The sequence below is a fragment of the Pituophis catenifer genome, unplaced genomic scaffold (assembly GCF_029215685.1).
Source record: "Pituophis catenifer annectens isolate HBS135680 unplaced genomic scaffold, rPitCat1.0.hap2 SCAF_13, whole genome shotgun sequence".
Classification (NCBI taxonomy): domain Eukaryota; kingdom Metazoa; phylum Chordata; class Lepidosauria; order Squamata; family Colubridae; genus Pituophis; species Pituophis catenifer.
The window spans coordinates 19147109-19173501 of NW_027256893.1; the positions used below are offsets into that span (position 1 = coordinate 19147109).

General features: G+C 41.1%; 1 protein-coding gene across 3 annotated transcripts in view; it reads left to right on the forward strand.

Moving 5' to 3' along the window:
* The window catches only part of PHKB (phosphorylase kinase regulatory subunit beta), a 117654-nt gene that overhangs the window by 70328 nt on the left and 20933 nt on the right, over window positions 1–26393 (forward strand). For 2 of the 3 annotated variants that reach the window (XM_070953242.1, XM_070953240.1), the window contains 12 exons: window positions 2639–2694; window positions 4449–4542; window positions 7444–7527; window positions 8048–8152; window positions 10456–10538; window positions 10637–10727; window positions 14917–14978; window positions 15140–15302; window positions 17700–17781; window positions 19813–19870; window positions 24354–24444; window positions 25917–26119. In XM_070953242.1, coding sequence (XP_070809343.1) covers window positions 2639–2694; window positions 4449–4542; window positions 7444–7527; window positions 8048–8152; window positions 10456–10538; window positions 10637–10727; window positions 14917–14978; window positions 15140–15302; window positions 17700–17781; window positions 19813–19870; window positions 24354–24444; window positions 25917–26119 — 1172 coding nt within the window. Of the gene's footprint in view, window positions 1–2638; window positions 2695–4448; window positions 4543–7443; window positions 7528–8047; window positions 8153–10455; window positions 10539–10636; window positions 10728–14916; window positions 14979–15139; window positions 15303–17699; window positions 17782–19812; window positions 19871–21762; window positions 21854–24353; window positions 24445–25916; window positions 26120–26393 lie in introns of all 3 variants that reach the window. The other variant, XM_070953241.1, reaches the window with a different exon arrangement.

Genomic DNA, 26393 nt, shown 5'->3' on the forward strand with positions numbered 1-26393 from the left:
AATCCCCATTTCCTCCCCACTCCAGAGGAAGGATACTGCAAAATCCCCATTCCCTCCCCACTCCAGAGGAAGGATACTGCAAAATCCCCATTCCCTTCCCACTCCAGGGGAAGAATACTGCAAAATCCCCATTCCCTCCCCACTCCAGGGGAAGGATACTCCAAAATCCCCATTCCCTCCCCACTCCAGAGGAAGGATACTGCAAAATCCCCATTCCCTCCCCACTCCAGGCGTCAGCCAGAGGTGATATTTGTGGGTTCTCCGAACTACTCAAAATTTCCACTACCGGTTCTCCAGAACCTGTCATAACCTGCCCAATTTCACCCCTGCATTTAACCTTGCTGAAATCAATTGTATTTAAGGCTTCAAAAGATTCATCGGGATAAATAAAGCATTAATGGAGCCAGGGTGTTTATGTTTTGGAATTAAGACATCCCTCAATGTCTTGCTTTACTCATTTAGAACAACCCTTTTCAAAGATGTTGACCTCTTAATGTGTTCCATTGGGCACTTCAATTTTTTTCTATTGTGCTTCGAAGACCCTGCCAGGAACTCAGTCAACAGGCTGCTGCGAAGCCATTAGAAGCTCAGATCAAAGGGGATATTGTGATGGCCAATTTCCAATGATCTCAATCCTGATTAAATCAAGGGCCCCGTAAGGAGTGGTGGGCCTTGCATATTGCTCAGCTGTTACTTTGAAGTTTGTCGAAAACTAAACCTCACACCAAGTTCTAACCACAGTTCTATCCTTCTACTCTAGAACAGTTTTAATCCTGCACCATCTTGCTGTCACAAATGCCCGATTTACAATAAGTGGAACGGCTTCTTAAATTCATAGGAGGATTGTAACGACTTAAAATCTAAGGTGCCCTTCTACTTTTCATAAGCATTAGTCAAACAACATTGGTTGTTTTTCTCAAACAAAAGCAAACTACATTACATTTGTGTAGTAGGCTTCACCAGCCTGGCCACGATCTAGATGCATAGTTTAGACATCTTGAGCCGTGGTGGCGCAGTGGTTAGAATGCAGTACTGCAGGCTACTTCTGCCAGCAGTTCAGCAGTTCGATCCTGACCAGCTCAAGGTTGAATCAGCCTTCCATCCTTCCGAGGTGAATAAAACGAGGACCCAATAGGCTGACTCTGTAAACTGCTTAGAGAGGGCTGTAAAGCACTGTGAAGCAGTACATAAGTCTCAGTGCTATTGCTACCTTGTCCTAGAACCCTTCTGCCAAAGTAGCTGTTGTTGAGAATTATGATAGTTGAAGTCCACATGTGTAGAAAGTGCCCAGCTTTTGCAAGTGTGTTTCGAACAAGCACAGTATAGTGTGTATAGTTTTATTTTGTACCATTATCACACTAATTGAAGTTGCCCAGTTAAAAACCCTACAGCTAAAAGCATAGTTGCTCACATGTAACACCTCTTCTACGCGAGCTGCACTGGCTTCCGGTGGCCTTCCGAGTGCGCTTCAAGGTGTTGGTTCTTACCTTTAAAGTGCTCCATGGCTTAGGACCTGAGTACTTACGAGACCACCTGCTGCAACCGATAACCTCCCACCAACCAATACGCTCTCACAGAGTAGGCCTACTCATAGTACCATCATTAAAACAATGTCGTCTAGTAGTTCCAAGGGAGAGAGCCTTCTCTGTGGGGGCACCTACTCTTTGGAACAAAATACCCCCTGGAATACGAATAATCACAGATCTTCGCACTTTCCGACGTGCCCTGAAGACCTTTCTATTTCAACAAGCAGGGCTAGCATAAACATCTAAATTCTATGCCAAGGTCTTAGCAGATACACCAAGTTGACTCAATTTATTATTTACTGTTTATATAAAAAAAAATTATTATATGTATGTGAAATCTTAATCTGTTCACCGCCCTAAGTCCTTCGGGAGAAGGGCAGTATAGAAATTCAATAAATAAATAAATAAATAGTTGATGCATTGCTGGTGTCTTAGATCAGACCCCTCTCCCCCCCCCACAAGTTCTGGTATGTCCATAGGCAGTGACAATTCCCTTGTTTTTTCTATGGATGGGGTCTCATCGCCGTACTCAAGCACATACACATATGGAATCTGCCCATAAAATGAATGAAAAGGAAATTTTGGGTAAATAAACCCTACATGTGCAGTCACGTAGGCTGTCTGCTTCATAGAACATCTGTTATACATTAAAATTATATACCACTGCTGAGGGATAACCGGTAGCATTACATTCACGGACTAGTGGAAAATGCTTTTTAAAAAAAAAAAATAAATGATGCACAAGTCTAATAAATCAAAAGCTCATGGTTCCTTCCTGCTTCACCACAAAAGAGTAAGAAAAAGGAAGAATCTGTTCCTACCGTTTCAATAGTGCATCATTCAAAAAATTATTGACAGCGCAGCTCCTCAGGTGGCATTGAGATTTATGCGCGTTGTTTCCCTGATGTTCCTGTCTCCTGTTTGCATAACCAAATTGATTAGCAGGCAATAAAGAATGAACGAAAAGCAGCCACGCAGCTGGAAAATGCCAATCATATTTAATGGATGGTTATTGTTCACGTTGGCTTCTCATTGTGTGGTGGGTAACAATCAGATAGCGAATCCCAATTTTTTTAAAAAAAGTTTTCTTTTTTTTCTTCTTATCCTTTTAGGGTCCCTTGGAAAATGACCTCGTGGTCCACGTTGCATTGGTCGCTGAAAGCCAGCGGTAAGTCCTTCAGAGCTCCAATAAATCTCATTGATTGGTTTTCAATGTGCCCGTTGGTGATTCTGGTACTTTAGATCAGGGGTCACCAATCTTTCAGACCTCAGGGACCACTAAATTCATAATTTTAAATCCTGCGGACCACTAATATGTTCTGCCTAATGACTGGGTGGGCATGGCTCGGTGGTCATGTGACTGGGTGGGCGTGACCAACTCAATGTCACTCATGTCGAGGGGCGCCTCACCAGCCTCTACACATCCCTCCCCTGCCAGCTACTCCACGCCTCCCCGCCCGGGCTCCTTAGAGCCCCAACAGGAAGCAGTTGTTGGAGCTATGCAGCCACCACGAGAAGGAGTTGGCAAAACAGCTGGCTCAGTTCAAATTGGATCTGGCCGAGAAGGATGCTCAGCAGAAGCACCTCACTGAGGACTAGGAGCATAGGCTTTCCAAGCAGAGGGAAGATCTGCAGGAGTGCAAGGCCAGGTACCGGACCCTGGAGGCTCAGCAGTCTGAGATGGTCAACCAGTTCTAGGCCATGATGCAGTCCCATTGGAACAAGGTCCTCTGGCTCTTCACCACCAGCGGTGCTTCCCTCCAGCCTTTGCCCAAAGCCTCACACCAGGAGGCTGAAGCAGACCCCAAGTTGGAATTTCTGCCCCCCTCCGACCCGCACAAAAAGCCCCTGAAGGGGGAGACTCTCTGCAGCATCACAAATGTTCATTGCACGTATCTGGTCCAGGGGCCGTAGTTTTAGGACCCCTGAGTTAGTGCAATATAAAAAATGGAAATAATTTTTCTCGTGGACCACCAAAATTTTCTCACGGACCACCAGTGGTCCACGGACCACCAGTTGGTGACGGCTGCTTTAGATGGAAACGCCGTGGTCTCCAGAGGCTCTGTGGGTGAAACCCCACAGATCTTCTCCCTTTCTCCTTCAACAACATCCTGCAATCAAGAAGCAGTGTGAAACTTTTGGGTTTTTGATGGGTCAGGCTGGAAATTACAATCAGGAGCTTGGCTTTTCCCTTTTCCTCGATCAACAAATTAGTTAACTCAATGGGCTTCAAGATCCAGCACAAACCTCCATTGAAGTCCAAGTCCCCTGCTCCAGAACTGATCTCAAGAATGATGGATTGGGAAGAATTCTTGGTTCAGATCTGAATTTTGTCACCAGGTTTCTGGTTTAGCTCAGGCAGGGTCAAGAGTTATAGGCTGGATAGAGACATTGTATTATTAGACTATCACACGATTGTTGTGCTTCTGTCCTAGCATGTTGTATAAACATGTGAACATAGGCTGATCCTTCCAAGAGCCTTTGGAGATATTTGGACCTAGATAGTAGTTCTATCCTTAGAGTGGTGCAGTGGCCTAGAGGTGGAGCTCTTGCCTCACAATCAGGAGGCTGTGAGTTCGATCCTAGGTAGAGGCAGATATTTCTCTCTCTGGGCACAATCTGCCGAACAAAACTCCGCATTGGCGACAGGAAGGGGATCTGGCCATTAAAACACTGCTAGCTCCATTCAGTTGCCCAGACTCCACCTTGCAAGGGATTGTGGGGTCATTAAAAGATGATGATGGTAGTTCTATCCTTGAAAGTCTCAAAGCAGTAATCAAGATTATTACACCCAGCCCTAGGTTTGATTCCATTCGTAAGAGTAAAATCCTGGATTTCTTTCAAATATGGGTTACTGGAAAGAGATTCCAGTTTTGTCACACTAATGTCCCTTTGTAATGTTTTCACTGAAAACAACAACAGTTTACAGGTGTTTCTGAACACATATGGCATCCAAACACAAACACCACAACAAGTTGAACCCATCCAGATTTGGCCTCAACAGGAGCTTGTGAAGGTAAGTTGTTACTTTGACATTTTTTAAAAAAAAAAAAACAACTTTTCGTTTTCTTTTGAAAACCGGTGTTTCCTAGGCTATGATAAATGGCTTTGATTTTGGTACTACTTATGTCAAATTAAAAAAAAAACTATATGCACACAAAAACACACATCCATAAAGACAGGTTTTTATTATCAGGAACCCCCTGGAAATAGCTAGAAATGAATTACAAGAACATGGAATAAACGATACACTTGCTTTTATAGAGAGAAAATCTCATCTAATATTGTTTCGCTCTAGTGCTTAGAACAGCAAATCTTTCTAGTCCAAACACATCTCATTTGTAAACAAGGTCCAATTCAAATTTTGTTGAGCAAATATGTTTTAACTTATTCATGTTGATATTCTGAGATTACTCAGTGCATAAAATTGTCGCAGGCAAAATTTGTTTTCCGAAATAACATGCATCCCAATGACGAAGCTATTTGTTAGACATCTACATATTTCTTCATGCTGCCTTTTCCTTCAGCATCAGATTAGAAACCGGGAGGCTGTGAGTTCTAATCCCACCTGAGGCACTAAACTAGCTGGGTAACCTTGGGCCAGTCCCTCTTACTTAGCCCTAGGAAAGAGGCAATGGCAAACCATTTCTGGGGGCGGGGGGGGGGAGAATTGCCAAGAAAACTGCAGGGAACTATCAAGTGGTGGGATTCAAATAATTTAACAACTGGTTCTCTTCCCTAATGATTTCTTCCAACAACCAGTTCACCAAATTGTTCAGAAAGTTAACAACCGGTTCTCCCGAAGTGGTGCGAACTGGCTGAATCCCACCACTGGAACTATCTAGGCAATGTCCGAGAATGAAAATGATTAAACAGAGGAAAGAAAAAAGACATATTTCTGCATGCTGACTCTTCCTTCCTTTTCCTTGGTGGATCTGATTCTTTGATAAAAATAGAAGAAAGAACATATTTGCCCCAAGCATCATCCATAAATTGGAGCTTTGTACTTATAGGAAAATCATTGAATTGGGAAATAAGTAGAAAAAGAGTTCATTGTTCAATTTTCCTTTGTTTTTGCTACTTTTTGTATGCTAGATGCATTAGGAACATTAGAGGGATTCAATGGGACTGAATTTCAGAGAGTAACATATTTTGAGTAGTAACCGAATCTTTAAAAAAAGAAAAGAAAGAAATGATTATCATATCATATATCTCTTGGCAGAGAAATCCATTAATGTGTCAAATAACTTGGATAATTTCAACGAGAGCCTAGTTCTCCTTAGTCTTTCGTGAAAATAAAGCTGTTTTAGAGGATTAAGCGTCCATCTTTTTTCAGATGAATCTCAATGTTTCATTTTTATATGGTACAATTGGACTCACGTTGCAAAAAGATGAGGAGGATGTCATCTTTTTATTTTAACGCTGTGTGTGTGAAAGACAGAGAAATGGAGAGGAAATCGGGTTTATACTTAAAATATTCTGCTTCTTGCTTTCATTTTTTAAAATGTCTATTAAAAAATTTAAAGTTCCCAGAAATAAACAAGGCAACAGTCCTACCTAAAAGGTAAAGGTAAAGGTTCCCCTCACACATACGTGCTAGTCGTTCCTGACTCTAGGGGGCAGTGCTCATCTCCGTTTCAAAGCTGAAGAACCAGCGCTGTCCGAAGACGTCTCCGTGGTCATGTGGCCGGCATGACTAAAGGCCAAAGGTGCACGGAACACTGTTACCTTCCCACCAAAGGTGGCCCCTATTTTTCTACTTGCATTTTTTACATGCTTTCGAACTGCTATATTGGCAGAAGCTAGGACAAGTAACGGGAGCTCACCCCGTTACCTGGCACTAGGGATTCGAACTGCCAAACTGCCGACCTTTCGATTGACAAGCTCAGCCTCTTAGCCACTGAGCCACCGCTCAGTGTCCACCCTAAAAATAAACCACCACCCTTTCCCCAATAAATATTAAATCTATTTATATAGTCAGTGTATTTCAATTATGGATTTCAGTGTTTATTTTATTTCAAACACTTAACACCTCACCATGCCTGGCCGGGGAAGGACAGGAATAGGTAAGAGGAGGAGAAGGAAGCCCTTCAGATTTCCAGCTTGCAAACAGAACCCCTTGAGATGCCACCACTATTTCTTTGAACCAAACCCTCAGATAAATTAGAATCCCATATAACTGTTTCAGGAAGGGAGTCCTATAAACTCAACCATCAAGAGCATTGATAACAGCTTAGTTCTGGCATACCGTAATTTATGAGCGACCACCAAAGGCAACAGCCTCGGCCCATAATTCAATAAGTTTTAACAGGATGCCATTAAATATGGGTCTGATGTTCCACGAAAGGCAAAGAAAAGATAGGGTTCGTTTGTACCTATTCCCAGGTGCAGTTTTTTTAAGTGGAACTTCTCTTCGATTTCTGCCATTCTTCTCTTTCCTTTCTACGTGCTTGGCTTTCTTTTCCAAACCGCTCCAATAATGCCGGCAGGAGGTTGACCTTCGCTTTCATGAAAAGGTCATTCTGCTACAGAATCATTGACCAGCTTCCCTGCAGTCTTCTTGGCTCAGAAAGCTTTGGCTACAACTCTTAAAGAGTTAATCTGTTCACCAAGGCAATCATATGTGCCAGAAGTAGGAACGGGTGATTACTATTCCTTCTTCTTCTTCTTTTTTTTTAAGACTGTTCCAGATCACTTCCCTCTCCATCTCACCTCCACTTATCGTCTCTTCCCTCCCGAGATCATAAATATTCTGATTTTGCCCGAAGGGGGAAAAAAAAATGAATAAGGAATTCGCCTTCCCGATTCTTCCCAAACACACTACCCTCGACCTTCTCTTTGAATGTTGGTGTGTGTGTGTGTGTGTGTGTGTGTGTGTGTGTGTGTGTGTGTGTAACACTTACATTATGTTTTACAGGCTTATTTCCATCTGGGCATCAACAAAAAATTGGGACTCTCAGGAAGACCCGATCGGCCAATTGGCTGCCTCGGAACATCAAAGGTTCTTACAGAGAATTACTATTCTGCATGGTTCTAGTTAGCGTAAATATTGGAGGTGGTCTAAATTATTCTCTAAGCTCGGCAAGAAATTTGGAGCGAAGCTTTTTTGCTCCATTTTCAGGAATTAAGGCCCATTGAGTTTTTGCATGGCGTATAACTGAAATGACAAATCTTATCTAAGATGAGTTGATCAACTGTTCTTCAGGTTCTTAAGAAGAATCATCTCATTAGTAATTTAGGAGAAAGCTCTCATGGGTGTAATTCAGTGTAATTGCTGGATAGAACTTGTACTCCCGTAACCAGGAGTGGGATTCAGCCGGTTCAGACCGGTTCGGGCAAACTGGATGCTAATTTTACATCTGGTTTGCCAAATCGGTAGATGTAAGGACTGGCTGGCTTATTATCGGGTGATGACTTATTTTGGGGGGAAACAGGGTAGAATTTAGAGTTTTCTTTCAGAAAGATGAAGATCTGATTGTCCGTGTTTCATGGATCTGAGACATTGATGGTTTATTCTACAGATTTATCGAATCCTGGGGAAAACGGTGGTTTGCTACCCAATCATCTTTGACCTGAGTGATTTCTACATGTCGCAGGATGTTATGATGTTGATTGATGATATTAAGGTATTTTGTGAACAAAATCTGATTCTGCTTATTATGTTTTTAATTTTAAAAGCTTAGAAACTTAAATCATAGATTAAGTCTTGTGCTTTATTGGTCTGGGTCAACTCCCAGCATAGTTGGCTGGAGAATTCTGGGAGCTGAAGTCCACAAGTCTTAAAGCTGCCAAGTTTGAAGACCTCTACTCTAGAATCTTGTAGCTGAAGTTGAATTTACTTGCTTAATTTACATAAAAGAAAACCTCACTAAAAAAAAAGAAGAAGAAGCAGGCATAATTTGAACTGACTTGCATTAGACTGGATTATATAGCCTATTCCATATATTAGCCACAAAGTTGAAAGTTACTGCATTTGGAGCCATAGAAGAACATTTGTGGGTTGCTTTTCCTATAAAAAAATATTCTTTCCACTATAAGATGTTGCACCTTTTCTTATTTTCTTAAGAAGCACAGAAATGGGTCAAAGAGAAGCCCAGGATGAAGCAGACAGATACAAGAAATGCAGTCCACTATCAAATAATCACATTAAAAAGGCCAAAGTATCAGGATTGGCTTTCTTTGTAAAATTTTAAATTGAGGATTAATCACATAGCTGTAAATGGGGGAGAGAGAGGGAGAGAGAGGGAGGGGGGGAGAGAGAGACTGGAGTGACCTTGAATTGATCAAAATTTCTAGAAATCTACATTTGAACTGGTAAACTTCACTTTCATAAGTGGAAAAAAAATAATCCTAGTGCTCCACAGAAGGAAATTACAAAGTTGTTGAAACCCCAAGGAGAGCTTTTGATTTACGGTATATTCAGCATCTGGTGGCTTTGTAAAGATTGGGTTGGATAATCAGGGAACATTCAGTGCCAGAGAACAGCGCTCTATAATTTTACCTTTAAAAAAATATTCTCCCCCTCTTTCTTTCTTTCTTTCTTTCTTTCTTTCTTTCTTTCTTTCTTTCTTTCTTTCTTTCTTTCTTTCTTTCTTTCTTCCTTCCTTCCTTCCTTCCTTCCTTCCTTCCTTCCTTCCTTTATTCCCTCCCTCCCTCCCTCCCTCCCATCTTTCTTTCTTCCCTCCTTCCTTCCTTCCTTCCTTCCTTCCTTCCTTCCTTCCTTTCCTCCCTCCCTCCCTCCCTCCCTCCCTCCCTCCCTCCCTCCTTTCTTTCTTTCTTTCTTTCTTTCTTTCTTTCTTTCTTTCTTTCTTTCTTTCTTTCTTTCTTTCTTTCTTTCTTTCTTTCTTTCTTTCTTTCTTTCTTTCTTTCTTTCTTTCTTTCTTTCTTTCCATTTGAATTCCCTGAGTTTCCATAGGCTTTTAAGTAAATTGCTTTGGTAGCTTGCATTTTACTTTTTTTTTTTACAAAAAAATTGGAGGATAAAGAAGCTTTCGGAGACATTGACAGTGGAACATAGCTCCTGCCACTCTCTGTAAATAATTCTTTTCAGTGGGATAATAAAGATTACCCCTGAAGAAAAAGAACATTGCCTAAAATGCCATTTCCGTAGCCGCCCTGAGTCTCCAGAGAAAGGCGGCATATAAATTGAACTAATAATAAATTGAACTAATAATTTCAGTAAATATTTCTGACATGGGCCTCCTATGAAATTCCTTAATGTTTGTGGCCAATGAAGCCTTTTCCACAGAGTTCATTTCCATGTTACAAATCATCTTCAGGAATCACCATATTGGGCTGATTCAGGTCTGTTTTAGATAGAAATTGCATTGTATATACCAGTTTTTCAACCTTGGCACTTTAAGATGTATGTACTTGAACTCCCAGAATTCAGTGCATTATATGCATTATATATACAAGGGTTGAATTATATGTAATCTCTACCTCTATATTTCTCTGTCTCTGTCTCACTATGTTTCTCTCACTCTGTCTCTCTATCTCTCTATCTTTCTCTGTTTCTCTCTGTCTCTGTCTCTGTCTCTCTCTGTGTCTCTCTTTCTCTCTCTGTCTTTCTCTGTTTCTCTCTGCCTCTTCCTCTCTCTCTCTCTCTGTCTCTCTCTGTGTGTCTCTCTCTGTGTCTGTCTCTCTGTGTCTGTGTCTGTCTGTCTGTCTCTCTCTCTCTCTTTGTCTCTCTCATCTATCTATCCAGCAGATCTAAATTGCATTATATATACCAACCTTTCTCAATCATGGCCACTAGAAGATATGTGGATTTCATCTCCCAGAATTCCCCAGCCAGCCATACATGTACTGTATTCAACACATCCAAGTATTCTCACATACTGTTTTGTTTTGCTAATTGGATGTTTTTATTGCAATTTACGCTATTTTAATATCCTTTCTCCTTTGGGGGGGGGCTTTATTTCCCTAGAATGCTTTGCAGTTCATTAAACAATACTGGAAAATGCATGGCCGCCCTTTATTCCTTGTGCTCATCCGAGAGGACAATATAAGGTAAGACTTCGCCCATAGAAACGCTCACATAAGATTCCCAATGCTCGGGCATTTGAGAAGTTTGCAACATAAAATCTTGTGTTTTTCTTTTCCATCAGGGGAAGCAGATTCAATCCCATACTGGACATGCTTGCCTCCTTTAAGAAAGGTGTGGTCGGTGGAGTGAAGGTTCGCGTTGATAGGCTGCAGGTATAGTTGTCTTTTCATTGATGCATGGCATAAAATGTAATTAAATAAAATGTAACTGATGCATGGCATACAGTTTCAAGTAATCAGCAGGTCTGGGTGTGTCTGTTCTGACCCAGCTCCCCAAGCATTCAAACCCTCTTGAGTGAACTCAATGATTCCTTTCATTAGGAGCGCCAGCAGCCCCGGCAAAAAGTTTCTCTCTCACTGCAGGCTAACAAGTCCGGCCGGCTGGAAGATGAATAGTTGTCTGCCACATCTATTCGTCTCCGCCCCCTGCCTTTTATCCCCAGAGCTAGGGTGTGGCTTAGCTAGCAGCGGTGGCTCTTCCTTCCCAAGGATTGGTTCACAGATTTCCACTGCTCTCCCCTCCTCTGCCTTCTGCACATCCACACGTCAGGCACTGGACCCAGCTTTTCCTCCTCTTCCTCATCAGCCACCTCCAGACCTGGAGGCTGTTGACTCCACTGAGGGCTGACGGATGGCCCAGGCTCCGCCTCGGTCTCTCTGTCACTCTCTGCCAGCTCCATTCTCTCTTCCCCCTCAGAGCTCTCAGGTTGTCTGTGTCAGGTTTCGATGTCATCTCAAATAAAATAAATTGCATTTCCAAACAGATAGTCTTTGAAGAAATTTTAAGCACGACAATCTGTCCCCGATCATGGCGTAGCTAACTATGACTTCCTGATCCCAAACCTTCCCTTTCCATTCTCCAATTCTCTGCGTCTCATTGGCCTTCTTCCAAATCACTCTCCCCATATCTACTACTTAAGCTCCCAGGAATGTCCCCCCTCCCATCTCATCTCCTAGGGGATATTATCTTCAAGGAAAATAAGTAGGTGAAATATCAAGCATCCTCTTGCCAGCTGCCGCCTCTTCTCCTTCTTATGTCAGCACTAGAGTAAATGCAGGTTGAAGTGCTGACAGCCTGGATGCTGGCCCCGACTCCCACGCCTCCTCCTCCTCTGATTTGGCTGCTGAACGGGCCGGCGGTTGATAGACCACAACAGTGTCTTATTTCTGAATGAAATTAATATTTTTGAAAAATCAGAAAGAAAAAAGAAATGATCATCAAAAAATCAGGCCATGTGTGAACTCACCTAGTTATGCTATATTCATTAAACCATGGTTAACTGGTTGTCCTTGTCTTCAAAATCATGCTGAGTCAATTCCAGCGTTTCCTATTGCTTGCCAATTTAGGGGTTCAGTTCCATGCAATGAGGAGGAGATGACAGTGATGACAACTGTTAAAATCCAGCTTCTGTTTGGAAAATGTTTGGTTCACCCGGTTTTGTGTTCCTTTCTTGTTTTTAAAAGCGTTGCTTAAGCCCTTAATAAATAAAGGCTGCCAGAAACTTTAGCATCTGGATAGACTGCTGGAGCCATTGTGGTATTTTCAACCTGACATGTATATACAATTACTTCCCAGATTTAAATAATGCAGCATTTTCTTTTGCTAAGGCTTGAGCATTAATTTCCTAAATTACTCCACTGTTGTATTCTTGGATATCGTCCATTTCATTATAGAAAGAGGAAAAAGTGAAACAGTGAGATTATGAAATGCTAATAATGCATTATCTATTAGAGGGAATATATGTTCGTGTTCATAATTTACTTGCCGTTTCTGTATTTGTATGCAGAGAGTTAGGCCTTTTAGACATTAATTCATAGAAGAGTTATATAATTTTGCATAAAAATACTTTCCATTTTGGTCGTAAAACTACAGTTTCCAGGCTTGGCTAGAATATTTTTCCCATTTATGGGTTATAATAAAGTTATTACAATTTGTGCTCAGATATACAAGATAAACGGGGAATATAAAGATCAGTATAAAACAAGTAAATCAAATTATGACAGACAGACAGTCTTCCCGTTGTGGCTGCATAGTTTTCTTGATATATTTCGCTATATAAATGAAAAGTTACTCTAACCTTATCTCTATTAGTTTTGCCTCACCAGTGTGAAACTCTTTTTCATAGGAAAGCTTAACATTGATTCAGTGTAATCTGTTTTCCCCTTGGAGATCTATTTGAATATTCAAAGGATTAATAGCAGATAATACGTAAACCTGATAAAATATTAATAAGAAAAAGTGCATCTTTGTTCTCCAGCAAAGCATAAATATTTGGGTAGGAAATTGAATTGAACGGTTGGGAGAAGAGATAGACACCTCATCCTTCTTTCTCCTTCTGCAATAAAATCCTGGGGAAAAAAGGGCTAGAAACATACTTTAACATCTGAAGTAACAGTTGCTTAGAAGAATAAACAAACAACAAAAGTATTGTTTTTGCCCTATCTGGAGGCTAATCTTACAGGGGTAACATTTTTTCCAGACCAGTCTTGTTTTGTGGAAAAAAAATATTATCTTCGTGGGATTTAGATTAGATTAGAATTCTTTCCCCCCCCCCCACATTTCCCATTTTTTCTCATTCTTTATTATCTTTATCTTTATCGTCCCTTTGTTTACAATTTTATTCATTTACAGTATTTTACACATTTGTAAATAGAAAGTAAGAGGAACAAAACTGAAACGTAAAAAGAAACACATATTGTGTGTTTGTGTTTTGTATGTTGTGTTGTGTTGTTGTAAAATTAATTTTAAAAATTTATATATAAATAGATTAGATTAGCATACTTTATTGGCCAAGTGTGATTAGACACACAAGGAATTTGTCTTTGGTGTATACACTCTCAGTGTACATAAAAAGACAAGATACATTCGTCAAGAATCTTAAGGTACAACACTTAATGATAGTCATAGGGTACAAATAAGCAATCAAATCATATTAGGAAACAATCAATATAAATCGTAAGGATACAAGCAACAAGGTTACAGTCATACAGTCATAAGTGGAAGGAGATGGGTGGTGGGAATGATGAGAAGATTAATAGTAGTGCAGACTTAGTAAATAGTTTGACAGTGTTGAGGGAATTATTTGTTTAGCAGAGTGATGGCATTCGGGAAAAAACTGTCCTTGTGTCTAGATGTTCTGGTGTGCAGTGCTAGTGTCGTTTTGAGGGTAGGAATTGAAACAGTTCATGTACAGGATGTGAGGGGTCTGTAGATATTTTCTCAGCCCTCTTTTTGACTCGTGCAGTAGACAGGTCCTCAATGGAAGGCAGGTTGGTAGCCATTGTTTTTTCTGAAGTTCTAATTATCTTCTGAAGTCTGTGTCTGTCTTGTTGGGTTGCAGAACCAAACCAGTTATAGAGGTGCTATAGAGATTTAGAATTTGTATTATTTATTTTTGTTGGCCGCACAGTCAGCCAGATATTTAAACTGGATTTGCATCTTTCTTCACCTATTGAGTCCTTCCTAGGGACCTGGGATAGATAGTTGTTGTTTAATATTAAAAGTATCATTGCAGGATGTAAAGTTGCACTTCTTCACTATTAGTAGTATTTTTTATTTCCCCCTCTGCAAAATCTCAGAAGAGCGTTTGAAGGTGCTGGTTCATACCCCTTACGGCGTAGAGAGACTGTGCCAGTAATATACAAGATTTAGGATTATATATGTTCAGGGGTAAAGTTTCAGAGAAGCTTATCTCTTAGGATAACTAGGAGCCGAAATACAAACGTTTTTTTTTTTTAAGTTGAAGAAATTAAAAAATCATAGCTGCTGCTGAAGCTCTGATATGTTAATCTATTCTGCAGATCTTCTGCTTTAATCTCTATACTACTAAGTATAGAGACACTACTCTTGTGTCTGTAACCTTCAATTGAAAGAAAATTTTAATGACGGTCAAATGGTACAATCTGTTAAAATGGACATGGTTGCAACATGTATGAACAATAGCGAGCAGGGTCTATTAGTATCTATTGATCTCCTATATCCAGGCAGCAGATATTGAAAAAGATTCAAATCTCTCTCTTTCTCTTTTTCTCTTTCTGTCTCTCTGTCTGTCTGTCTGTCTGTCTCTCTTTCTCTCTCTCTGGCTCTCTCTTTCTCTCTCATGCATACACACGCACACCACTCCCTTCCTCCCTCACTCCCTCTGTTTCTCTCTCTCTATTTCCTGGCTGACCATTCCATCTATCCATCCATCATCCCTCCCTCCCTCCGTCCCTCCCTCCATGGTCGTGTTTCCAAAAGCAGTTTGCAGTGTGTTATTATGCATTATTACAGCAAACTATGGATTTCCCATATTTTCTACTAAATGCTGTTTTTATCTTCCATTCCTCTTCTGTATTTCAGACATTAATCTCTGGAGCGGTGGTTGAACAATTGGATTTCTTAAGAATCAGTGACACAGAGGAGTACGTATATCCGAAATTATAGTAAAACCATAACTTCATGCGTCTCCGATGGGCTTTCTAGATCATTTGTCTTAGTTCAGCGTCATGATAGAACGTGTAGATCGTGAAAGCATCCGTTAGATATATTTTTTTTCTCAGGCTTCACAATATTCTTTCTGCAGGCCTCCGGAATTTAAGAGTTTTGAAGAGCTGGAGCTTCCCAAACATTCAAAAGTCAAGAGGCAAACCAGCACACCAAATGCAACTGAGTTGGAGCAGCAGCCAGATATTAATCATAACGACTGGAAAAACAAGCCAATCCATGAGATACTTCAGAAACTGAACGTGAGTTTCTAAATTCTTGATCTGTGGTATCTAGGAAACAAAGTCACAATCACAATCACGAATCGTTTCCACAAGGCCACCCTTTTTCTTTCTTTTTTCTTCCAAAATAGGTCAAACATACCAAAGCATAGGCATCTGGAGAAGTAGTCAAATAATGACAAAGTGTTGTCAATATTGCGACACAATTCTCTCTGTTAGGCATCAGGGCCCAAGTACATAAAGGCAGCATTTGCACAATGATCTTTTGCTGTCGCGTGCCTGTCGGCTTTTCGGTCTGCCGCAAATACCGCGGCCCCAAATATGACGAGAATTTGGAATCCTCTAGATCAGGGGACAGCTTGGCTGTCTCAGGAATTCTGGGAGTTGAAGTCCACAGGTTGTAAAAGGGCCACAGTTGCCCACCCCTACTCTAGATATATTATAAGCCATCAAAAATATTTCACCCTGGAGTTTAGTTTCAGAAACAGGCTTCACTTTGCCGAGTCAGTAATCCCTAGATAATCATGCCTTCTGTTTCCCATGGAAATCTGCCTATGATTTGGGTTTAAAAAATACAACATTCCTACATGGAAAATTGGGAGTTTTGTAGGGAACTGCAGAGAACTTCAAGAAAAAAAGAACATTTAAGCAACCACTAATCTCTAAAAAGGGACGCAGTGGCTCAGTGGCTAAGACACTGAGCTTGTCGATTGAAAGGTCGGCAGTTCAGCGGTTCGAATCCCTAGTGCGGCGTAACGGGGTGAGCTCCCGTGACTTGTCCTAGCTTCTGCCAACCTAGCAGTTTGAAAGCACGTAAAAAATGCAAGTAGAAAAATTGGGACCCCCTTTGGTGGGAAGGTAACAGTGTTCCGTGCACCTTTGGCGTTGAGTCATGCTGGCCACATGACCACGGAGACGTCTTCGGACAGCGCTGGCTCTTTGGCTTTGAAACGGAGATGAGCACCACCCCCTAGAGTCAGGAACGACTAGCACATATGTGCGAGGGGAACCTTTACCTTTTAATCTCTAAAAACAAACCAGTGGGAACAGAATAATGGCAGAACATTGGTCGATGGGTAGAGAAAGATAGAGAACTTGGCAGAGGGGAAAAGGGGGAATATAATATGACTGAGAAGGGTAGGACTGGGGGAGACATGCAGGCACTTCAAAAGGATTCCAGTGAAAACTATCTCATTGTCTGGATCGGTGTTTCTCAACTTTGGTAACTTTAAGATACCAATAAAGGGGAATATTTTTCGCTCAGGGTTGAAATGAGAGGTCCTTGGTGCTCTTTGAGCTTGCTTGTTTTCTCACAGGCATTTTTTTTACCCAAACTAGGTAACATCATCAGTGCTAGCATTGTAGTAGCAGTAACATCATACTACTAGCATTGATGATGTAACCTAGTTAGGGTAATGAAACGTTTGCAAGAAAACAAGCAAGCTCAGAGAGCACCAAGAACCCCTAACTTTCAGATAAATGGACTTCAACTCCCAGAATTTCCCAGTCAGCATGGTTGGCTGGGGAAATCTGGGAGTTGAAGTCCATGTTTCTTAAGATTGCTAAGGTTGAGACACACTGATCTGATAAATTACCTTCTCATTTATACAAAAAAAAACAAACCCTACTGTATTTTCCAGTTTTCCAACTACTATATTTGGTCCCAGGGACCAAAGTTAGAAGTTCTTATAGAAGTCAAGGAAGACATCCACAATTTGAAAAATGTATATCAGTTAACATTACTTAGGATAGGAACAGATTGCAGAGGGCTGCTGTGTCAGAAGAGATCCCCCTTTTAGCAAATAGCAATAGCACTTAGACTTATATACCGCTTCACAGGGCTTTACAGTCCTTTCTAAGCGTCAGCAGAGTCAGCATATTGCTCCCAACAATCTGGGTTCTCATTTTACCCACCTCGGAAGGGTGGAAGGCTGAGTCAACCTTGAGGCCGTCAGGATTGAACTCCTGGCTGTGTATAGAGCCTGCCATACTGCGTTCTAACCATTGTACCACCATGGAAGGAAGGAGGGGAGGGAGGGAGGGAGGGAGGGAGGGAAGAATAGCAATAGCACTTAGACATATATACTGCTTCACAGTGCTTTATAGCCCTCTCTAAGCGGTTTACAGAGTCAGCATATTTTCCCCAACAATCTGGGTCCTCATTTTACCCACCTCGGAAGGGTGGAAGGTTGAGTCAACCTTGAGCCTGGTGAGATTCGAACTGCCAGATTGCAGGCAGCCGGCAGGCAGCAGAAGTAGCCTGCAGTACTGCGTTCTAATCACTGCATCACCGTGGCTCTTAAACAGAAGATTCCCAGCAGTGTCTTGTCCATAGCTCCAGCAAACAGCAGAGTTTGTTCTGTAAACCTTTGGAGAATCACACGGGTCGTTTACAATTTGATGTTTATTCCTCGACAGGATTGCAGCTGCGTGGCAAGCCAGATCATTCTGTTGAGCATTTTGCTCAAAAGGGAAGGCCCAAATTTTATCACCAAGGAAGGTAGGCTGACAGGAGCCTCTTTGGCTTATCGGTTAGTGGAACATGAATAGCGAACATGCAGCGCATAAGCTGTGTCGCTATCTTTCTCAGGGGGTGCATGCCAGAAAGTGGAACTCTCTCCCACATGAACTCCTTTAAACCCAGATACTCTGTTTCCCCGAAAATAAGACCCAACCGGAATATAAGCCCTAGCATGATTTTTCAGGATGCTCGTAATATAAGCCCTATCCCCAAAATAAGCCCCAGTTAAGACTGTCAGCCAGATGGGTGCATTTAGTACTGTATTCCCCCCAAAATAAGACCTAACCAGAAAATAAGCCCTAATGCATCTTTTGGAGCAAAAATTAATATAAGACCTGGTCTTATTTTCGGGGAAACTCGGTAGTCCTCGACTTAATGATCCCAATTGGGATGAGAATTTCCATCACTAACGGACCCTGTTGTTAAAGCAAGACGCACTCAGTTTTATAAACCCCTTTACCTTAAAATGAATCACATGATTGTTAAGGAAATCCTGCCTCCCCTGTTGAATTTTCTTGTTAGAAGCTGGCTGGAAGATTGCAGATGGCAATCCCATGATCTCCAGACTCTGCAGCCCTCAAAAATATATGCCACTCGCCAAGAGCCCAAATCACCATTACTTTACTGTGTGGATTCTTACTAGAGAGTTTGCCAGGGAGGACAGACGAATTTTATGTAGGTTTTCTCCTCCAAGACTCAAATCCGGCTACCACGCGGGCAGTGGCAAAATTCTGTGTCGCCGCAATGTCCACAAGAAAAAAACTGGTTACAGAATTATAGATGTCAATTTGTGCCAATTTTTTTGGAGATATCTATAACAATTATTGGAAAAATACATTTACTCACATACTTATCAGCTCTCCACTCATGTAGATTAGGGAATGACCCTAACGATTTGAGATTATGTATTTACATAACAGGGATGTTACTATTCATGATTAATGTCAATATTATTTTTAATTTATTGTATGTCTCTTGCTGGTCGAGGACCATAATAAAGTTTTATTCAGAACATTCAGGTAATATTCCCAATTGGTTTGTTACAGCCCCATCCATTTAAAGATAACGTCCCTTGGTATTTTTAAATGTCCAAAGGTTTTATTTTAAATGCATCCTAAAAAAAAAACCCGTCCTCAATTTGCTAATGAAAGCATAAATCCTTACCGTCACCAAAATGCCCTTATCAAATCGTGCACCTTGGTCAATTCGTGTATTCCATTTCCTTCGCTTTATTCCTACTTCAAGGACTGCTTTGGGTATTCTGATTCTAATTTTGGAACAATGGGTTTCCCCCTCTCCCCACTGTAATGCTGTAAGAAGGACTTGGGGTTTTGTTGTTGTTGTTGTGCTGAGCATTACATAATAAATAATGAATCTCGAAAGAAGGATTATAGCCAAACCGTGTACTGGGATTCATGGCATTTCAATAATTCTTCACAGCTGTTTGCTCCTGTTTGGGGCTAATCTACCAAATTCCAGCAAAGTCACTCTCATGGCCCTCTTTTTTTATTTTTATTTTTTTTAATTTTTAAAAAAGCAATACAAAGAAGAGCTTAGGAGGGACCCAGCTCGCACATAAAGCACAAAGCAGCCACGAAACAACATTTATTTGCAACCCCGGTATAACATTTTAATGCTGCAATGGTAGTTATTCAGCTGGAATCAAATTAAGTAAGTGCAGGCTAGTTTATATGCTGTCAGGGTAGCGCTGCAGGTTACAATTGCTGAAGAAAAAAAAAACAGAGGACAACTGTTGATTTCTGCCAGAAACCCGAAGCGGCGAAATAAAATGTCTATATGTGCTTAAATATTTGCATAAACCTATATGGGAAAACATGGCTCATTTGCTGTTTCTCACAGCAGGAGCCGTTGGTAATGCTGCCATTAACCTTTGTAATAAAATAAGCTGATAACGCGGAATCTCCTAACAGCTGCAACGAAATCATACTGTTTATTTCTGGTGTCTTTTTTGTTTATTGTTTTGTCTTTTCCCTTTTATGTACAAATTAGGTACCGTCTCCGATCATATCGAAAGAATCTACCGAAAAGCTGGCAGCAAAAAGCTATGGTTTGTATACGACACTTTTCAGTTTCACAGTGGGGTGTTGTTGTTTTTTCAAAATTGCAGCTCTAATGCTGATTTTTGGCAGTTTGAGTCGATATACCTGTACTGATTTTGCAAAAAAAAACAAAAAACCCACGTCCTCTGAAATTCGGAATCATATATCTCAGTGTGCCATTACGGGCTATATGAATCTGTGTTTAATTTATAAAAAAGGAAGGAGGGACCTCTTATCTATACATATCTATGGAGATTCTCAGTTATCTAGGTAAGGGGTCTCCAACCTTGGCAACTTTAATCCTGGAGGACTTTAACTTCCAGAATTCCCCAGGCAGCAAAGCTGGCTGGGGAATTCTGGGAATTGAAGTCCTCCAGGCTTAAAGTTGCCAAGGTTGGAGACCCCTGCTCTAGGTCATAGTTGTCCCAAAGGTGCTTTTTTTTTCAAGAGGCAACTGGGGTTTCTTGGTTCTTCTTTGAAGATGTTTCGCTTCTCATCCAAGAAGCTTCTTCGGTTCTGACTGAATAGTGAGGAATGGAAAGATTTATATTCCTTGCAGTCATCTGGTCGTAAGCACTCTTTGTGAGAGTTGTTGAGGCCACTTAGAGGTTTATCTGTGCCGACACCACCCATCTCCTGTTTACAACACAGTCCTTTCAGAAGTTCCAAGAAGGTTCCACACTCATTTGCACGATTCAGGTGACCCTGAGGGCACAGATAAAACCTCCAAGTGGCTTCAACGACTCTCAGAAAGAGTGCTAATGACTGCAAGGAATATAAATCCTTCTATTTTCCACCATTCCGTCAGAACTGAAGAAGCTTCTTGGATGAGAAGCGAAATGTTTTGAAGGAATCAGATTATCTTCAGGGATCTTCTGATCCCTCAAACGGTAAGCGGAAAGAATAAACTGCCAGCGAATCCTATAGTAAAGGATTCTATCATTGTATAAGTGGTACCTCGGTCTTTGTTGGTAATTCGTTCCGGAACACGCACCAAATATTCAAACCGACAGGTACTGTTCAAAACCACACCAAAATGGCCCCAGCCAGGTTTGCTTCAGAGTTGACATCAAGCCACAAATGTAGTTGCTTAACCTAGAACAAAACATACAGTAGTGGCCAAAATTGTGGAAAACCTTTTGGGAAAAGTGTATTTTCTAAAACTAGCTAATAACATCACTTTTTGGGGGGGAGTAGTGCCATAAAATAGAAAGATAATTTAATCAAGAATGTAATGCAATAACTTTCATGAAGGATTTGCTATTAGAATAGCAGTTACAGTATAAAGAAGAAAAGTGAAACACGTAGAAAAAACGAGATATACGAAAATGATCACCATGTCAGTTAAAACTTCGTTGGGTAACCTTTAGCATGAATGACGGCCGTACAACGTCTTCCCATGGAGTGAACCAAATCTTTTAGTTCTGCAGCTGTTATAATATGAAACCAAGATTGAAGGATTGCTTCTATTAACTGGGTTTTATTGCTGGGTCGCTTCTGACTAACAAGTTTCTTGAGTCGGCTCCTTAGATTTTCAATTGGGTTAAGGTCTGGACTATTCCCAGCCCATTCCAGCAGTGAAATAAGATTATCTTGAATCTTATTATCTTGAAACTCAAAAAAAAAGTGGTGTTATTAGCCATCAAACCTCAAAAAATACACTTTTCCCAAAAGGTTTCCACAATTTTGGCCACTGCTGTACATGAAGATATATTGCAGAACTCCTTTTGCAAATCCAAAGAGTCCCTCCAATTTCTGATTCCCAATGAGCAGCTGTCATCCACTGCAGAAAAAAGAAGAAGCTAGTGTTTAGAATGCGTGGGCTCCCAAGAGGATTTTATTTAGAGTAGGTGTGGAGAGCATCATCCTTTGAACCCCCTCTGTTGTGTATCAAATCCAGGTTGGTGCTCCGCTGCAGCGCGGCATGCATTCAGAAATTCGCTGCCTCTTTAGCTCCCCATATTACAACTTTGGTAGTCCATGGGAAACAGGTAAAGCGTACCCAGGTTTGAAACGGTTCTGCTTGAGATGATGTGCGGCTGATTTGCATTTTGCTGGTATCTGTTCGTGGTGGTGTTTTTTTTGCGAAAAAACAGAGAGAGAAAGGGGAAGGAAAAAAAAAGCTTTGCACTTGATTTTGAACAGTGTGTGCATCCCATTGTCATCAAACTCAAAATCAATTTGGCTGACGGATTTTGTGCTAACTTAGCAGACTCTCGCACCCTCATTCATTAATTCTGATACGTGATTGTTCCACTTCCGACGCCTGTGTTAGACAATGTGGAGTATCCAGCCTTTTGTTTTCGAGAGTAATAACTGTATTAATAACCAATCGCTTTGAAAAGCTCCGGCCTGTTTTTAATCTGAGCATTTTATGTGCTCTCATTTTCATTAAATGCATTTGCACACCTACACAAACACACACACACGTGGAAGGAGAAATTGCCATTTTTGCTGAGATCAGTTATCTGTGTTGGATCTTTCATATAAAAATTGTGCATTAATTCCTATAGTTAGGGAGACAAATCACAACCTGCTGATTTTGGGAAGCAGTACTGTCCTCCAAATTTTGGAATGTCTTTAGAAGAGGCAGGGAAAACAAACAATAATTTCCTAATTCTTTTTTTTCCCCACATTAAACAATAAACCTCCTTTGATACAGAAAAATAAATCATCATCATCTTCATTTAACGACCCCATCATTCCTTGCGGGGTGGAGTCTGGGCAACTGAACGAAGCTAGAAGAGTGTTTAATGGCCGGATGCCCTTCCTATCACCAATGCAGAGTTTTGTTCGGCAGATCTATGCTCAGTGTGTCCAGAGAGAGAGAAATATCTGCCTCTACCTAGGATCGAACACGGTGTGTGTGTTTGATACACAAAAATAAATGCTCCTGATAAATATAAGAAGAGGTGGGGACAATATGCACATAGGATATTCTTTTCTTTTCTGCTCTTCTGTTCTGCTCTTTCCTTCTTCCCAAACTTCGCCTCCAGGTGCACCTCCAAAAAGATCTAACATCGAAGGAAAATGGGATCACGAAGACAGGAAAAAAAAATTAGTCCTGCCATTTTCTTAATTATGTTCGTCTTTATTTCACTCAAGCGTTCGCTTCCTGATTTCTAAGCTATGTAATTCAGCAACAGATGGATAGATGAATGAATGGGTAGATAGATAATCTGCTAGCAAAAGCTCATTTTGTTCGTTCTAAGGAGGAAAGATTAACCACCCTCATTTAATATGGCCATGATATTTTAGGCATTTGCACTGATCAAATAATTGTCTAGTCCCTTGAAATTTTCATCGTGTGCCGGCTGCCTCTCTAAACCTATCTTTTAATTCTTATTTATCGGAAAGTAAACTCGTATGTGATGATCTCATTGCCATCTGTATCCATCATTTAATCTTTGGCGATCGGCTGAAAGAGGCTGTTGAAAATTATTGACTGCTTAGGAAGAGAGGGGTACTCAACGTTTTTATTTTCAGGACTAGAATTTTGTGCACGGAGGCTAAATAACTTTGGCGAGGTTTTTCCCTTTCCCCGTCCCTCAGAAAAACCACGATTCCTCCTTTCTCAGGGGCTTCCTTGAGAAAGTGGAAGCCTTTGATTTCCCATTCATAAATGAAACAGTACAATTCGACGGGAAATCTGATTCCAAACCATTCAAAATCCTGTGAGATTTTTTTTTTTAATGCAGATTGCCAGGGAAATCTAAATTTAATAAAATAAAGGCTACCGTGTTTCCCCGAAAATAAGACCCTGACTTTTATATTTTTTTAATCACCAAAAAAAAAGGCCTTATTTTCGGGGGTGGGATGTCGTCCACTGACTCGCCTCACTTGCGCGCATCGCCTCCAGACTCCTTTTCACTGTCAGAGGCCTTCAGGAATTTCTTCGGCTTCAGGTAGTTGCCTCACACACCTGAGCCCATTTCTTCTGTAGCCAGCAAGGCTTTCCTGAAGGCCTCTGTAGCTGATAATGGAGCTCTGGATCGATCCAGCCTGGCTGCAATTATCCAAAGGTAAGTAGTAGGGCAGCTCCAACCCCCACCCTACTTAATTTTTACCTGTGTATCCTGGGTCTTAATTAGGGCTTATTTTGGGAGTAGGGCTTATATTGGACGCACATATAAAAATCAAGCTAGGGCTTACTTTCTGAGTAGGTCATGTTTTCAGGGAAACACGGTACTTACATGATGCCGATCTTGCCTTGATATCAAGAAAGGAACAGCATTTTCTTATGATTTTTGTAGTTTAATGCACGTCACTCCAGTACAAACCTTAGCATCCTTGCTTCCGTAATTGAATTGAATTGATTTAGCTGCCATCCCACCATTTTATAAAGGGGTATCCTGGATCCAAACACCATAGACACAGAATATAAATGTTTAGTCGTTGGCCAAGCGTGGCAAGAAACTCTCGGTCAAATTCTTGAATCCCATTAAACTAGCATTTAATTTCCAGCTGGATTGCTTTGTTTTCTACCCTCAGGTCTGTTGTGCGCTTCGCAGCAAGCCTTTTATGTAAGCTAGTGGACAGCCTTGCCCCATCTATTACTAATGTTTTAGTTCAGGGCAAGCAGGTAAGTCTGCATTTTTCAGATTACATTCATCAGCTAAATTTAATAAGTCGAATAAAACGGAAGGCCCGGCCCGGGGATTTGGTGCCCTGGTTCAGCCTTTTTTATACAAGGGTTTGCAAAGGTACGGAGGCCGCTAAGTTTATCTACAAACAGGGGGTAGGGGGTGGGAATGGCAGTTGTTTTGGGCAGAGGTTGTCCCCTGAAATTTGGTAACCCCCTTAAGCACTTCTAATCCAATTTAGGCAGGGAACAGCTTTGGAGACTCATGTTGCATTTGATTTTTATGTGGGTTTTTTTTAAAAATAAAACTCTATGTCCTATTCTGGCCAACTAGCATTACAGAGCTACTGCAGTTTTATAGAGGATTTTTCCATTACAAATATGCAGTCATTTTTGATAGCCCATTCTGGCCTAGCATGATTTGGCACTTTCTGTTGTCCTTTGCTTTGGCTGTTAGTGTCCTGTCCATCCGGCGTGTCTTCTGTTTGAATCAAAGAGCCAGTAAGGATGTAATGCTGCCTGTCCCATCACCGTTGTTGTTGAGGAAATGAATTCTTTCCCTGTTTCACGTTCAGTTCCCTCTGAGAGGCGAAGACTTACCATGGCGAACAGGTTAATCAATTAACCCGATCTAAAACTAGACCGGAGATGGTCCCGATTACTTGGAATCCACTTGAAAGATATGGGATCTCCTGAAACCTTTTCATCCTTCTGAGCGGGACAGATAGCATTATGATCGCGCTGATGTCAAAAGCATGCGGAGAGCATACGAGGACATGCGATTCCTTGGTCATAGTTGGGCCTAAAAAATGTGATTCCTTTGCTCGTAGTTGGGACTATTGCTGCATTAAAATTTAGAACAGAAATTACAGAACTACAAAGTGAGGGGCGTAGTCAGTTTGTCCTTGAATGTAGAAGCACTTGAATGGATTCCTGCATCCCCCAACGTGATCTAAATCGATATCCTACAAGCCAACGCTTTCTATTTTTCATCCCCTGCTCCTCCCTTCTTAGATTGGAAAGGAACTGAGAACTAAGCTGATGGTTAAGTGAGTCTCTGCTGGTTTGGCAGCCTAGAGCGACCACTTCAAATCTGGCAACTCTGTGAGCTGCGGAGAAGAACTATTGGTGGCCATGAGGAAAGACCATTGCCCCTGCAGAGATAATTTATATATTATTATTTATGCCTGGCAAGTTTTAATCACGTGAAATAAAACAGGACAGTTCAACCTTTTTTTCTGAATGTACGCAATCCCAAGTCACTACTGTTTTAATAGAAAATAATAGAGATGTGCAAATCTCCATTTTCCCCATCAGCAATGATTTTAACTCCCCACTCTATTTACGCCCCTTTTATCCTATGTTGTTGGAAACCAGGAGATTTAAGTCAAGGAGATATATTGAATAAGGACTCCCTCACTGCTTCCCTGGTTCAGGTTATACCTCTAATTACCGCTAATATATTCCTTTAGGTGACACTTGGGGCATTTGGCCAAGAGGAAGAAATTATATCTAATCCCTTGTCTCCGAGCGCAATTAAAGACATCATCTACAACAAGTGCAATTTGCAGGATGAGAGGGAAGCTGTTCTTCAACAGGAACTTGTCATTCATATCGGCTGGATCATCTCCAACTCCCCCGAGTTATTTAACGGCATGCTGAAGATACGTGTGGGGTTAGTAAATCACTTTCTAAAACCTGTTTTAGTGATGTCTATGGATCCTTTTACCTCACGTGCAAAAATTGAGATGCCAGGCTGGCGCATGTCTCCTGAAACGCCTCAAGAGAACTTCTGGAGCTTTTCCAAATTTTACCACCAAGTGTTAAATATCGATAGAAATAGTTGGAGAAAATTTAATATATGCTCCAGAGTCATGGTCCATAGCTGTGATAGCTCAGAGCTTAAGAAGCTGAGTTTGTCGGCTGGCAGCTGAGGTTCAAGACCTGAT